This window comes from Schistocerca piceifrons, chromosome 5 (genome assembly GCF_021461385.2).
Source record: "Schistocerca piceifrons isolate TAMUIC-IGC-003096 chromosome 5, iqSchPice1.1, whole genome shotgun sequence".
In the NCBI taxonomy this organism is placed as follows: domain Eukaryota; kingdom Metazoa; phylum Arthropoda; class Insecta; order Orthoptera; family Acrididae; genus Schistocerca; species Schistocerca piceifrons.
The window spans coordinates 154,593,164-154,606,166 of NC_060142.1; the positions used below are offsets into that span (position 1 = coordinate 154,593,164).

A 13,003-nucleotide genomic window follows, 5' to 3' on the forward strand; every position below is an offset into this window, starting at 1 on the left:
TAACGTTGCTAACAGACCATTTAGAAGTGAGCTGAAAACAGATATGCACTTCGTTTATCGTATGGCTACAAGCTGAATAGACAGTAGGGCTTGAAAGACGCTGTATTTCGACGGAGATGGGCTGTGAGTGGCAAAGTAGTACGGTTTCCCGCTCTGAGGTACATGGCACTGCATGGTGCAATGCTGTGTTAATTGCGACGAGTTGCTTGTGCCAACGGGGAGGTGTGAAGGGACCAATAGCCGCATCCAATGGCGTATTGTGATCTCAATAACTGATGAGGTCCATTGGTGAGCTCACTTCGGTATCAATGAACTAGAAGCTATCTTATAAGAGTATTACGAACAGTGGTTGTTACACCGACGCCATTACCAGTACATTTATATTCTGTGAATCAGTTTGTGTAGTGGTCAAACCAAGTTCTGTACAGTGTGTAAAGTTTGGAGGCAATAATAATTTTGTGGTTTAAATTGCATTCCCTGAGTGTACTCAATTATTTAAAGGAAATAGCTTATTATTACCCCATATCCAGTGATTTCTATGTGCTGCAACATTAGTGAAAAGTTATGGTGCGTGAGTATCGGCGTAGCTATATTACAAGAGAAAATAGTCGGAATTAACGCCGAAATTGCCAGCAGACGCCGCTTCATGCAACGGATGGAAGATTCTAGGTACTGTGGCACCTTAATTACTATCCAACTCGATGTGGTGGCTTTTCAGTACATTGCCATAGTCAAAAATTACTCTGTTCTGTCCGAGCAATGTGATTCTCAATTAGTGTTTCCAGTAACTATATTGACAAGCAGATGTATATCTTTCTTTAATTAAGCGTTCAAGGAAATTGCTGTCATCACAGTATACATTGTGACTTCAGCACAATGCAAGCTCAATAACATTAAATTCAGTAATTACAATTTGTGTAGTTTACATTAAAATAAAACAAGTTAAAGTGTTTATCATGTGTGTTTATGTATTGTGAAACGATTTCAGGCTGTGGTATTGTTTAAAATGAATGTCCTCCTGCTAGGCAATATCAAACTTACAGAATTAAGTGCTCCCTGTTCAGTTACTTCAAAGAGATAGTCAGTGCTACTAATAATCAAATATAGACGTAAAAATAAATTTATTCCAAAAATTCCATGTAGTAGTTGGATCACCATAGGGTGTCTATTCAAATCTATTACACGTGAGAGCCGCTTTCTGGAAGTCTGATGCCGCGTGGTCTAATAATAATACAGTAAATTCGGGCAGTGGCATCGTAAATCATATGCTTTAGTTAGCCACACCAAATAGCTAAATCTCTGCAGAACCAAAGTTAGTTGCCGTAGAGTAGATTCGTTGAAAATAGTTGCTGTGTTGCCTTGTTCCTGTTTCCGCCCCCCTCCTCCCAATCCAACACCGCTACTCGTTGTGAACCACCCGGTTGCTCACCGCTGATGCGTGAGCTTGGGCAGCACGCGCGAGCAGATCGGTAAACAGTCCTGGAGTGGCACACGCAACAGACACGTTACTGTAGCTGTGGAGAGGCTGTAGGTGCGCCTACTTGTAAATCGCTGGCTGTGTGTAACTTGGTGATGTGTGTTGTTGCAGAGCTGAGCGATGAGGACCTGGAGCTGAAGGAGTCGCTGTGCCGGGAGCTGCTGCAGCTGCTGGCGCTCACCAGGGTGGGCCGCTGCCGCCTCAGGGGTGAGTCCACTCATCCTACCTCTCCAGCTGCAATCAGTCCCACCGCCACAGTCCATTAGAGAACACCTCATACGGGGCACCTGGAATATTACTAGGTTCCTTACCCACCACTGCTCCTTGAGCCTTTCTGACTACACTTTCATTGGTTGGTTCACGTCAGTCTTTACCGTTTTTCAGCATTTCTGAGAAACTCTGCCGCGCGTGGATCAAACAGTCCCATGCTTCCAGAATGAAATTTCTTTCTGCAGCAAAGTGTGCCCTGTCTCGAAATTTCCTGACAGATTAAAACTGTTCCTCATTTCCTACCTTCGAAACTTCACAGAAGTTCTGCTGCATACCTTGCAGGATTAGCTCTCCTGGAAGAAAGGTTACTGCAGAGACATGGGTTGAGATAATGGCGGCAGTGAAGCTGTGAGGGCGGGTCGCAGACTAAGCTTGGATACCTCATTATATAGAGCTCTTGTCCACGAAATACAAAGATCTCAGATTCGAGTCCCGGTCCATCCCTAAATTTTACTATGTCAGGAAGTTTCAGTCCTGTGACTGTTCAAGCTGCCCTCCAATGTACACGTTCAGATTGTTAACAAAGGTACGAGCATACGGAATGGGTTTCGAGATATGTGAGTGGATCGAAGACTTCTTAAGTAATAGAACCAAATATGTTGTCCTCAACGGCAAGTGTTCGTCAGAGACAAGGATATCGTCAGGGATGCCCCAGACACGTTTGATAGGACTGCTACTATTTTCTTTAAACATAAATCATCTGCAGACAGGTAGGACAACAGTCTGAGGTTGTTTTCTGATGACGCTGTGGTGTGCACGAAGTTGTCGAAGGCAAGTGACTGTCGGATGGTACAAGATGACTTACACAAAATTTATATTTGATGTGATGACTGGCAGATGGCTCCAAATATGGATAAATGTAAGTTACTGCGGACGAATAGGAAATACAAACCCATAATGTTTGAATCAGCATTAGTAGCGCCCAGCTTGATGCAGTCACGTCGTTTAAATATCTAGGCTTAAGGCTGCAAAGTGATATGAAAGGGAACGAGCAGGTGAGAATTGTGTTAGGGAAAATGCATGGGCGATTTTAGGTCTTTGAGGGAGTGTTAGGGAAGTGTGGTTCATTTGCAAACGTGACCACACATAGGACGCTGGTGCCACCTATTCTTGAATACTGTTAGTGTCTGGGATTGCACCCAGTTGCATTAGAGGAGGACATCGAATCAATTAGCAAGCGTACTGCTAGATTTGTTACCGGTAGTTTCGAAAAACACGCAGGTGTTAAGGAAATGCTTCGGGAGCTCAAACGGGAATCCCTGGAGGGATTTTCGAGAATCTCTACTGAGAAAATTCAGAGAACTGGCATTTGAAGCTACTGCCTAACGATCCTACTGCGACTAACGTACATTTCTTGTAAGAGACACGACGATAAGGTTAGAGAAATTAGGGCTCATACAGAAGCAGACAGACCTTTCACCTCTCTCTGTCTGCAAGTGTAACAGGAAAGAAACGTCTAGTAGTAGTGGTACGTGGTACCCTCAGCCACGCACCGTGCGGTGCCTTGCGGGTTATGTACGTAGATATAATCCCCATAACCGTTACAGGTCCCATATACAGCCTGCTCCCATGGTTTACCTACTACTTAACCTATCCCTATCCATTTCATTTCTTGGGTATTTGTATTAATTGACTGACTCCAGCTAGGAATAATTTACATTGTAATGACAGGATATTATGTTTCTGCGTTTTGTGAATCGCACAATTGTACAGTTAGGGCATATAAAGCAAAGTACCTAACCGCTTTGAAGTCCTATAAGGATCAGAATGGATATTTCTGTAGCTTTTGCGATACTATATCTGAATCATACACAAATGACTCTGGTTAATATTGATAGACCATTAATACGCTTTTATTAATGGTCTATCAATGAGTAGCGTGGCCCATGAGACCTTAAGTAATTTCTACGAGGGGCGTTCAGTAAGTATCGCAGCACTTTTTTTTTTTCTCCCACCACATTTAGGTTGGAAAAATGCAGAATTTGTTGTGGAATATTGTGAAATATTCCCGCTTCAGCCCCTATACTTCCATGAAGTTCCGACAGGTGCCGACGCTATACGTAGCCCTCAAAATGGCGTCTGTAACGGAGGTGCGTTCCAAGCACAGAACTGTCATTCAGTTTCTTTTGGCGGAAAACCGTAACATCGCCTTTCAGAATGTCTACGGAGAACTGACTGTGAACAAAAGCGCGCTGAGTCATTGGGAACATCGTCGCATGCGATGAAACAAACAAACCATAACAAAACAGCAACCCATGGAGTGTCGCCATAATACGTCCTCTTTAGAAAAAGTTCAAAGCCCCACGCTCAGCTGGTAGTCATGGCGGTGGTCTTTTGGGACTGTGAAGGGTTTATTCTGTTTGGTGTCCTCCCTCATGATGCAGATAGCAGTTTTGAAGTATACTGTGCTATCGTCGCGAAATCGAAGAAACGAATTCAGCGTGTTCATCTCTACAAAATTGCAACCGAACTACTACTTCATGATAGTGCGAGGTCTCGAACAATTCTGCACACCCGACAGCAGCTCACACAACTTCAATGGACTGTTCCTCTTCGCCCACACTACAGCCCCGATCTTGCACCTTCCTTCTGTTTGGTTCAATGAAGGTTGCACTTGGTGGGAAGCAGTACGTGGCTAGAGGGAAGAAAATGAATTTCCTTGAGACAGAGACACGGCTTTAGAAAGCATCGCTCCTGCGAAACTTAACTCGCCCTTTTTTCACATGATATCTTGCGAACCATGGATGAAGGGTATCCGACGGTTGCCATATTCCTTGACTTCCGGAAAGCGTTTGACTCGGTGCCCCACTGCAGACTCCTAACTAAGGTACGACCATATGGGATTGGTTCCCAAATATGTGAGTGGCTCGAAGACTTCTTAAGTAATAGAACCCAGTACGTTGTCCTCGATGGTGAGTGTTCATCGGAGGTGAGTGTATCATCTGGAGTGCTGGAGTGCCCCAGGGAAGTGTGGTGGATCCGCTGTTGTTTTCTATCTACATAAATGATCTTTTGGATAGGGTGGATAGCAATGTGCGGCTATTTGCTGATGATGCTGTGGTGAACGAGAAGGTATTGTCGTTGAGTGACTGTAGGAGGATACAAGATGAGTTGGACAGGATTTGTGATTGGTGTAAAGAATGGCAGCTAACTCTAAATACAGATAAATGTAAATTAATGCAGATGAATAGGAAAAAGAATCCCATAATGTTTGAATACTCCATTAGTAGTGTAGCGCTTGACACAGATACGACCTATTCTTGAGTACTGCTCGAGCGTTTGGGATCCCTATCAGGTCGGATTGAGGGAGGACATAGAAGCAATTCAGAGGCGGGCTGCTAGATTTGTTACTGGTAGGTTTGATCATCACGCGAGTGTTACGGAAATGCTTCAGGAACTCGGGTGGGAGTCTCTAGAGGAAAGGAGGCGTTCTTTTCGTGAATCGCTACTGAGGAAATTTAGAGAACCAGCATTTGAGGCTGACTGCAGTACAATTTTACTGCCGCCAACTTACATTTCGCGGATAGATCACAAAGATAAGAGAGATTAGGGCTCGTACAGAGGCATATAGGCAGTCATTTTTCCCTCCTTCTGTTTGGGAGTGGAACATGGAGATTATGATGTTAGTTGTGGTACGAGGTACCCTCCGCCACGCACCGTATGATGGATTGCGGAGTATGTATGTAGATGTAGGGAGGGGGGGAGTTGTCAGCCAGTGAGGTACCATGCTGGCATACAGGTTCTCCCAGTAGTGTGGCGTGAGGACGTCGCATTGAATGGAGATTGTTGAAAAACAGGGTTCTTTTAGCCAAAAAAGTGGAGAATAATACAGTGTATTCTAATACTTAATAAAACCAACCTGCTTTCAAAAAGAATGTTTCCTTACTTATTGAACGTCCTTCATATGTGTTTGACTTTCCATCCAACAGAATATGCTGCGGCCTCCGCATTAAGGTATCCTCAACGTTTGATACTCCGTACAATTTTACTTCAATTAGAAACCGTTGGTTTGATAATGAGTCTAGTAAGCTACTGATGTTCAGACGTTTACCAAGTCGAGGAGGTGAGCCTACCACGGACGTGACGACGTCATTCCTTCTGCATTACGTCCCGCTAAACCTGTGAGTTTTAAACAATCACTTTCCGAGTGAACGTTCGTTGATACTGGGTGTCACGTCTAAGTTTATGCATTCCACTTACAGGCAAACACCGAGGTAGCACAAAACTAAGGTGCTGGACTGAAATTTGGATGGAGTGTGGCCTACATTGCTCTCGGACCGCCCAGTTTTATGTTTCTCGCAGTTGTCTAACCCACTCCAGAGAAATGCAGAATGGTTGCTTTTGAAATGTCACGGTAGATTCCTTGTCAGATTCCTTCACAGTTGAACTTTGAAGCTCTGGTATCCTTTCCTACTTTTGAAATATAAGAAAAGAGTTCTCCATTTCCAATGACCCAGCCAAATTCAGTGAAAGTGTGTAGTATAGGAAAATAAGAAAATCGCGCAGTAAAGAACTGTCTGAATCTTGTATAGTAGATGATGTACTAATACGGAAAAATACGAAGCGTATACACTTGGGGTCATGCTGGGACTCGCTGTGCAATATTTGAACAAATTTTGGGGGTGGGTTCTCATGCAGAAAAAAGAAATTCATGTAAACATAAGTGCTAAGGCCAACAACATGTTTTGATCTTGATACAAGTTGTAAAAGTCACAGTATCTACTCTCAGCACAGAAATCCACATTTTCCAATATCTCTTTATAATTGCATGACTGATCAGAAATGACAAACGTTAGGGGACACGGCAACACAGCAGAAAACTGTTATGAAGTGATAATTCACGTTGTAACAAGTTATATTCGTGTAACTATCGTTCGGGTTTTGGGATGGTACAACTAAAATCTATCGCGAGAAATGCAGGAAGCTTCAGTTGTTGTATAGATTCAAAGCTGAAAGAACTAAAGTGTAAAATAACTAGAAAGAATAGACAGAATTAATTTAAAGAAAAAAACAAATAAGTGGTTCATTGAATCTGAAGGCGCTCTACAAATATATTTACTCCAAAATCTGTTTCTTTCCAGGTCTCTTCTTGTACGAGCTGCACTGCACCTTATCTGAAAAAATGCGTCGAAGTCCATCACATTCCATCAAGGTACGCAGAACAATAGGCTAAGAAATAAACGTAAGTTCCTTTACAGCAAACTGTTCCGCGGAATTCACGTTGATTTTCATGAACTTCCAAGAATTCAAGGATTCTGGACACTGTTTTAAGTAATATTTTATACGATACAGTCATCAGACGTAACGAGGAAACTGATTAACTTCACATTACTGGAGCAGTGTTGGATGCATATTTACAATGTCTTCTTCGAAAACCGTCCTGATAGATACTTCCTTACGTCCCTGTTGCAGGCCGGAACTCGAATCCAGTACCGTATTTTCGCGGTCGATGATCTAATTGAGAAGAGAACCACATGGCAGTCGGATTTAATAAATTTTAATATTTATTGTACGTGAAGTTCGGAACTCAAATATCAGTCGCTAGAAGCACTCCGCTGCAGCTCTCAAATTTTAGAGAAATCCGACCCTAAAGTAACGTCGAATATTTTCGACAAGCTGCGTGGGAGTCCTGGATTCGGTTCCTGGCCTACGCAAGTTTTAAATGGAAATGCACGTTCTACGAGCATTTCCGTGAAATATCTAAAGATATAAAAAAAGAAAAAAAGAAAAATATTAGCGCTCGAGACTGGTAATCACTAGATCGCTGGTTAGTCTCACTGTCGGTCATTACCTTCTCGTTATTTTAGGGTTCCGGGCCTCAACCTGTAAGGGCAGAGGCCTTGAGTGTGTGTGTCTAACGAGACGTATAAAGTTCAAACTTGTCACATTCTACATTCTGTTATTCCTTGGCCGTGTAAAACATTTGAGCTTCTAAGTCAGTTCAGTCATAAGATTCATCCAGTTGTCACATATTTTGACACAAACTGATTAACCAAAACCTATAGTATACTTTCTGTTGAAGCAGGATCATAAAATTTAGCATGAAGCAAGGTTTCACTGTACAAATAAAGTAAAAAAAATCTGAAAATTGTTAAATTTCAGTTATATCCCACAAATATATCTTTCTGCTCTTAGAACATACAGTGCATTCCTCATCCGTCAACTGTATAATAGATAAACATTACTGCATGCAAACATAAAATGTAAGTATTAGACGTGTTTTAGTAAGCGAACAAAAATGTTTTAATAAATCTTCACTACGTACATAAATAAACTGAAGTCTCCTGCTCCCTTGCTCTTCTGGGTCCTGGCTAGTCTCAGGAACTACTGTAGAGGTTCTGATCCAGCCTTGGACTTCCCAGTACCGATGTCTTTCGGTATCTACATCGAAAACAGGCAAAAATCGTGTGTGTGCGTGTGCTAGCACTTGGACAATTTTTTCCATTCAGTTCGAACACCGACGTCGTTTAAACATAATTCCATCAGGTATATACTAATTAATACACATTTGTCATTTTTGTGAAAAAAGGACAGCGTGTTATTTCCAATTACATATCTCACACAAAAACCCAATTTTTGTTGCAAATATAAATTCTTAAGTAACGGTTTATTTTTGTAAAAAGTTATTTAAACTGAAAATGTCATTTTTTTACCCTTACGAATTTTCGAATAACATACGCATGGGACATGCACATTTATTTAAAAATTTGCTCCAGCTGCGAATCAAACTTGGACTGCCCTCCTTATAGGCGTCATTCTAGCACAAAGCCAAACAAAGTCGGGAGAAGAAGAAGAAAAAGATTTTCTCGATAACTTTTGAGAGCTGCATTTAATGACTTTGGTTGATTGGCATTTGAGTTCAGAACTTTACGAACCATTAAAAAAAAGAAAGATTGCCGCATTGTCTTCTCATGAGCTATCCAGACACGATGCACTACATACCTATGCAGATTCATTCTTGCAGTATCTCTGTTGTTTTTCAACAACAGAAGCCATTGTGTACACGTTACTGAGTTAATGCAACTGGAAGAAAGCAGCTTGCGGATTGTTTCCTAAGTTTTGTTACTTTCTGTCATATTACAACTGAGTCGGTTCGAGTTCCTATATGGCTCACAGTTTTAATCTGCCTCGCAGTTTCAAAACTACGTACACACTGCCACTGATAGATTTGAGTTGCGCCATGCCTGCAGCACTGCTGAACTGCGGGAGTATTATGTAATCACATATTTTTGATGAACTCTTTTATTTCCATTCAAGATGTGAATCAAAGTACTGTAAAATTTTCATGTAATTGATTTGCTTCGAAGGCCAATTAATCACAGCCTTCAGTGCCGATGCACATTTACGTTTGACCTCCAGCAGGAATCTAAAAGCAGCGAGCGTGGAGGACATGGGCAGGACTGCAGATGGGTGTCGTTACGTGAAAGTGGAGATCAGCCGGGTAGTGTACAGAGATATTCGTGCAATCGCGATAAAAACTGTATCCAGGTGGTGCATTCCTTAACACAACTACTGAGTAAGCAGGAGATCCAAGGTTTGAATCCTGGCCTGTTACATATTTTCACTTGTCGCTGCTGATTCCACATAAAGACCCAATGTAGCTGACATTATTAATTGTTTTCCCTTTCCCCTTTCCCATACTTCCCCGCCCTTTCCCATACTTCCCCGCCCTTTCCCATACTTCCCCGCCCTTTCCCATACTTCCCCGCCCTTTCCCATACTTCCCCGCCCTTTCCCATACTTCCCCGCCCTTTCCCATACTTCCCCGCCCTTTCCCATACTTCCCCGCCCTTTCCCATACTTCCCCGCCCTTTCCCATACTTCCCCGCCCTTTCCCATACTTCCCCGCCCTTTCCCATACTTCCCCGCCCTTTCCCATACTTCCCCGCCCTTTCCCATACTTCCCCGCCCTTTGCCATACTTCCCCGCCCTTTGCCATACTTCCCCGCCCTTTGCCATACTTCCCCGCCCTTTGCCATACTTCCCCGCCCTTTGCCATACTTCCCCGCCCTTTGCCATACTTCCCCGCCCTTTGCCATACTTCCCCGCCCTTTGCCATACTTCCCCGCCCTTTGCCATACTTCCCCGCCCTTTGCCATACTTCCCCGCCCTTTGCCATACTTCCCCGCCCTTTGCCATACTTCCCCGCCCTTTGCCATACTTCCCCGCCCTTTCGCGCACTCGGCCCCCCCCCCCCCCCCCGCCGGCCTTTCGCGCGTCACTAAAGGATGTGCCGAGGAAGTGCAATCATAAATTTCAGTCGCATACCCTCTTCACTGCTTGCAGATGCCGGTTTGTCATTCAGCCATTTCAGCAGGGGGTCCCTTACCTTGCTGACTTCGTTTTCACCGTACTTTATTCATCAGGTTTACACGCAGCTCAATTTCGATAATATCCTTTGACAGAGTCCGAGAACCTGGGCGTCTTCCTCAGCATTACTTTCCGTGGATTGCGTGTATTGCAGATGGGTTTCATCTGCTTCAGAACTGCTCGGGTGTCCAGGACTAGTGTAGCGTTAGAGTTCGGCGCGCTGAACTTAAACTTCTCTGGTTGTTCGTAAAGTGTCTAATATAGTACGTTCGCCAGGGATGGTGCAGATTCCTGTCTTTCGTAAGCCAAAATTGTCCTTAGTAGGCGGTTTTTCTTGGTATTGGGAGTGCCATAGATTCGATGACAAATTACTATTGAGTTCTGTAGATCCTCGCAGAGAGAGAGCCCTTTGTAGGGTATACAAGGTGAATCACCTGAAACTGTGCTATTGATGCGCAGTTTTCACACAACGGACTGGTAGTCACGGGCTCCCACTGTTAGACAACAGACAATTGTTAATAGTTCTTAGAAGGTATAATTTTTTGCAGACACACACTTTTGAAATAGAACAATGCCTATTGACTTTATATAACTAAACGCAGGGTAAATTAAAATGTCAGTGGTGGTTGTTGCAGGATTATAGTGAGAGTTATTTACGGGATATCGTATACCGAAAAGTTCTCACGCAGACTCTTGCACAATACCCGTGGTAGCACACACTAAAGAACGACGCAACTGCCTAGACTGCTTATGTGGATTCTGAGCAGTAACAAGATAATTGACCATCACAGGCTGTGTTCAAAATGAAAAACGGCAGCGGCAATACAGGCCTCCAGTCAGGTATAGAAGCATTGCTGCACGCACGCCACCATTTCAGCGGAGATGCCCGAGCAGACTGCAGTAATACGTCGTTGTGCGTCATCGGATGTAGTTCGTATGAACTTCTAAACAGCGTGTTGATTTCCCCGCAGAAAAAGGTCTACAGGCGTCAGATCCGAGGAAAGGACTGGCAAAGGTAGAGGTCCTCCGCGTCCAGTCCAGCAATTTGGGGACAATTCGTAAAGACATTCTGTAGTACTTTGTGCGCCGTGGTCTGAGCATTCATGGTGTTCGTACCACAGGTTCCTCCTAGTCTGCAAGGGAATGTCTTCTAACATCCGTGAAAGTTGGTCTGTTACGATGCTGCGATACTAGCGTGCGTTCAGTGTATCGTCTATGAAAATCAGTGCTGTGAGCTGATGGTTCACTATCCCACATCACACGTTTACACTCCATGGGCGCTGACGTTCAAGATGATGATGATGATGATGATGATGATGATAAACGATACATAGCGCACTGGTGAGGCGCGATAGTAGCGTCACCAAACCGAGCACTTCTAATATATTCACCAGGCTGAACAGTACACCAAACAGTTTAAAAACTGGTAGTGAATGGAATTAAACACAATATTATGAGAAAATAGCATTTTTAATCTGAAGTGAATCATAATTTCATCTTAAATCAAATTACAATCTTACACACGAACTTCTTGTATATCGGCCCATACGAGGAAAAGCAGGACGACGACTGTGCCTACTTCACTATTTATAAAAAACGGACAATCAAAAGTTAATAGATAATAATCGTAACACAAAAGTAAACCATGCATTCGGAGAAATTATTACACATTGACAGTGAAATGTAGCGGTTAGTTTCAAGTAGGATTTTTGAACAAATACTGTGTTCTAACATCATGTAACACACAAAAAGAAGCTTTGACACACAACCACCACGGATTCAGAAACTACCCCTCTTGCGAAACACAAATGGCTCTTTATTTACACGGAGTGACGGAGTGATAACTGCTATCGAAACAGGATCTCAAACGGATATCATATTTATACATTTCCAGAAGCAATTTGACACCGTTTCTCATAAGTGGTTTCTAAACAAGTTGGGTGGAAAATCGGCGCAATTGCGCGACTGAATTCGTGATACGCTGTCAAAAAAGTCACAGACTGTAATAACTGGCGTAAGGTGACAGAGTAGAGCTAAGTGAAGTGATATCTGGCGTTCCGTAAGGGTTACGGGACCTCTGATAAAAATATACAATGAATTTTTTTGACGAACGGGAAACTCAAACAGCTTTTTTTTAATAGCTTTTCATAGGTGTTCAACATGCCCCCGTTGACACCCACGGCATACGTCAATGAGGTATTCAAATTGTTTCCACACTCCAGTGAGCATGTCTTGAGTTACAACTTCCACAGCTGCTGTTATGCAATGTCTCAGTTCATTCATTGTTGGTAACTGAGGCACATGAACAGTCTTTCATAAACCCCAAAAGAAATCACATACAGTCAGGTCTGGTGACCCTGGAGGTCAGTAATGTATGGCTGAATCATTTGGTCCAGAGTGACCCATCCATCGTTCAGTAATCCTTTGATTTAAAAATTCCCTCACTTCCAGATGCCAGGGTGGCGGTGCCCCATCCTGTTAGTAAATGAAGTCGTTCGAATCAGTCTCCAACAGTGTGAAAAAGAAAGTTCTCAAGCATATCGAGATATGTGCTCCCTGTAACAGTGTTCTCGGCAAAGAAAAATGGACCATACACCTTTTCCCGTGAAGCTGCACAAAAACATTAAATTTTGGAGAGTCCCCTCTCATGTTGTACGACTTCATGTAGTTGTTCCGTACCCCATATTATCACTTTGTGACGGTTCACCTTTCCATTTAAATGGAATGTTGCCCCGTCACTAAACACAAAGCGTGGAAGAAAAGTCATCCTCCACCTTGCCAAGAACGAAATTAAAGAACTCCACTCTTTGTTGTTTGTGACCTTTACGTAGAGCTTGCAGTAGCTGAATTGTGTATGGATTCACGCGTAAATGTCGACGCAACACGTGCCAGAGAGACATCGCGGGCATGTTGAGCTGTCGATGTGCGTGGCGAACTGATTTATGC

The 13,003-nt window shown here is 43.2% G+C and overlaps 1 protein-coding gene across 1 annotated transcript in view; it reads left to right on the plus strand.

Moving 5' to 3' along the window:
• The window catches only part of LOC124798821 (SET domain-containing protein SmydA-8-like), a 207,404-nt gene that overhangs the window by 171,911 nt on the left and 22,490 nt on the right, over positions 1-13,003 (plus strand). The window contains exons 7-8 of the mRNA XM_047262350.1: positions 1,589-1,684; positions 6,829-6,899. Coding sequence (XP_047118306.1) covers positions 1,589-1,684; positions 6,829-6,899 — 167 coding nt within the window. The remainder of the gene's footprint in view (positions 1-1,588; positions 1,685-6,828; positions 6,900-13,003) is intronic.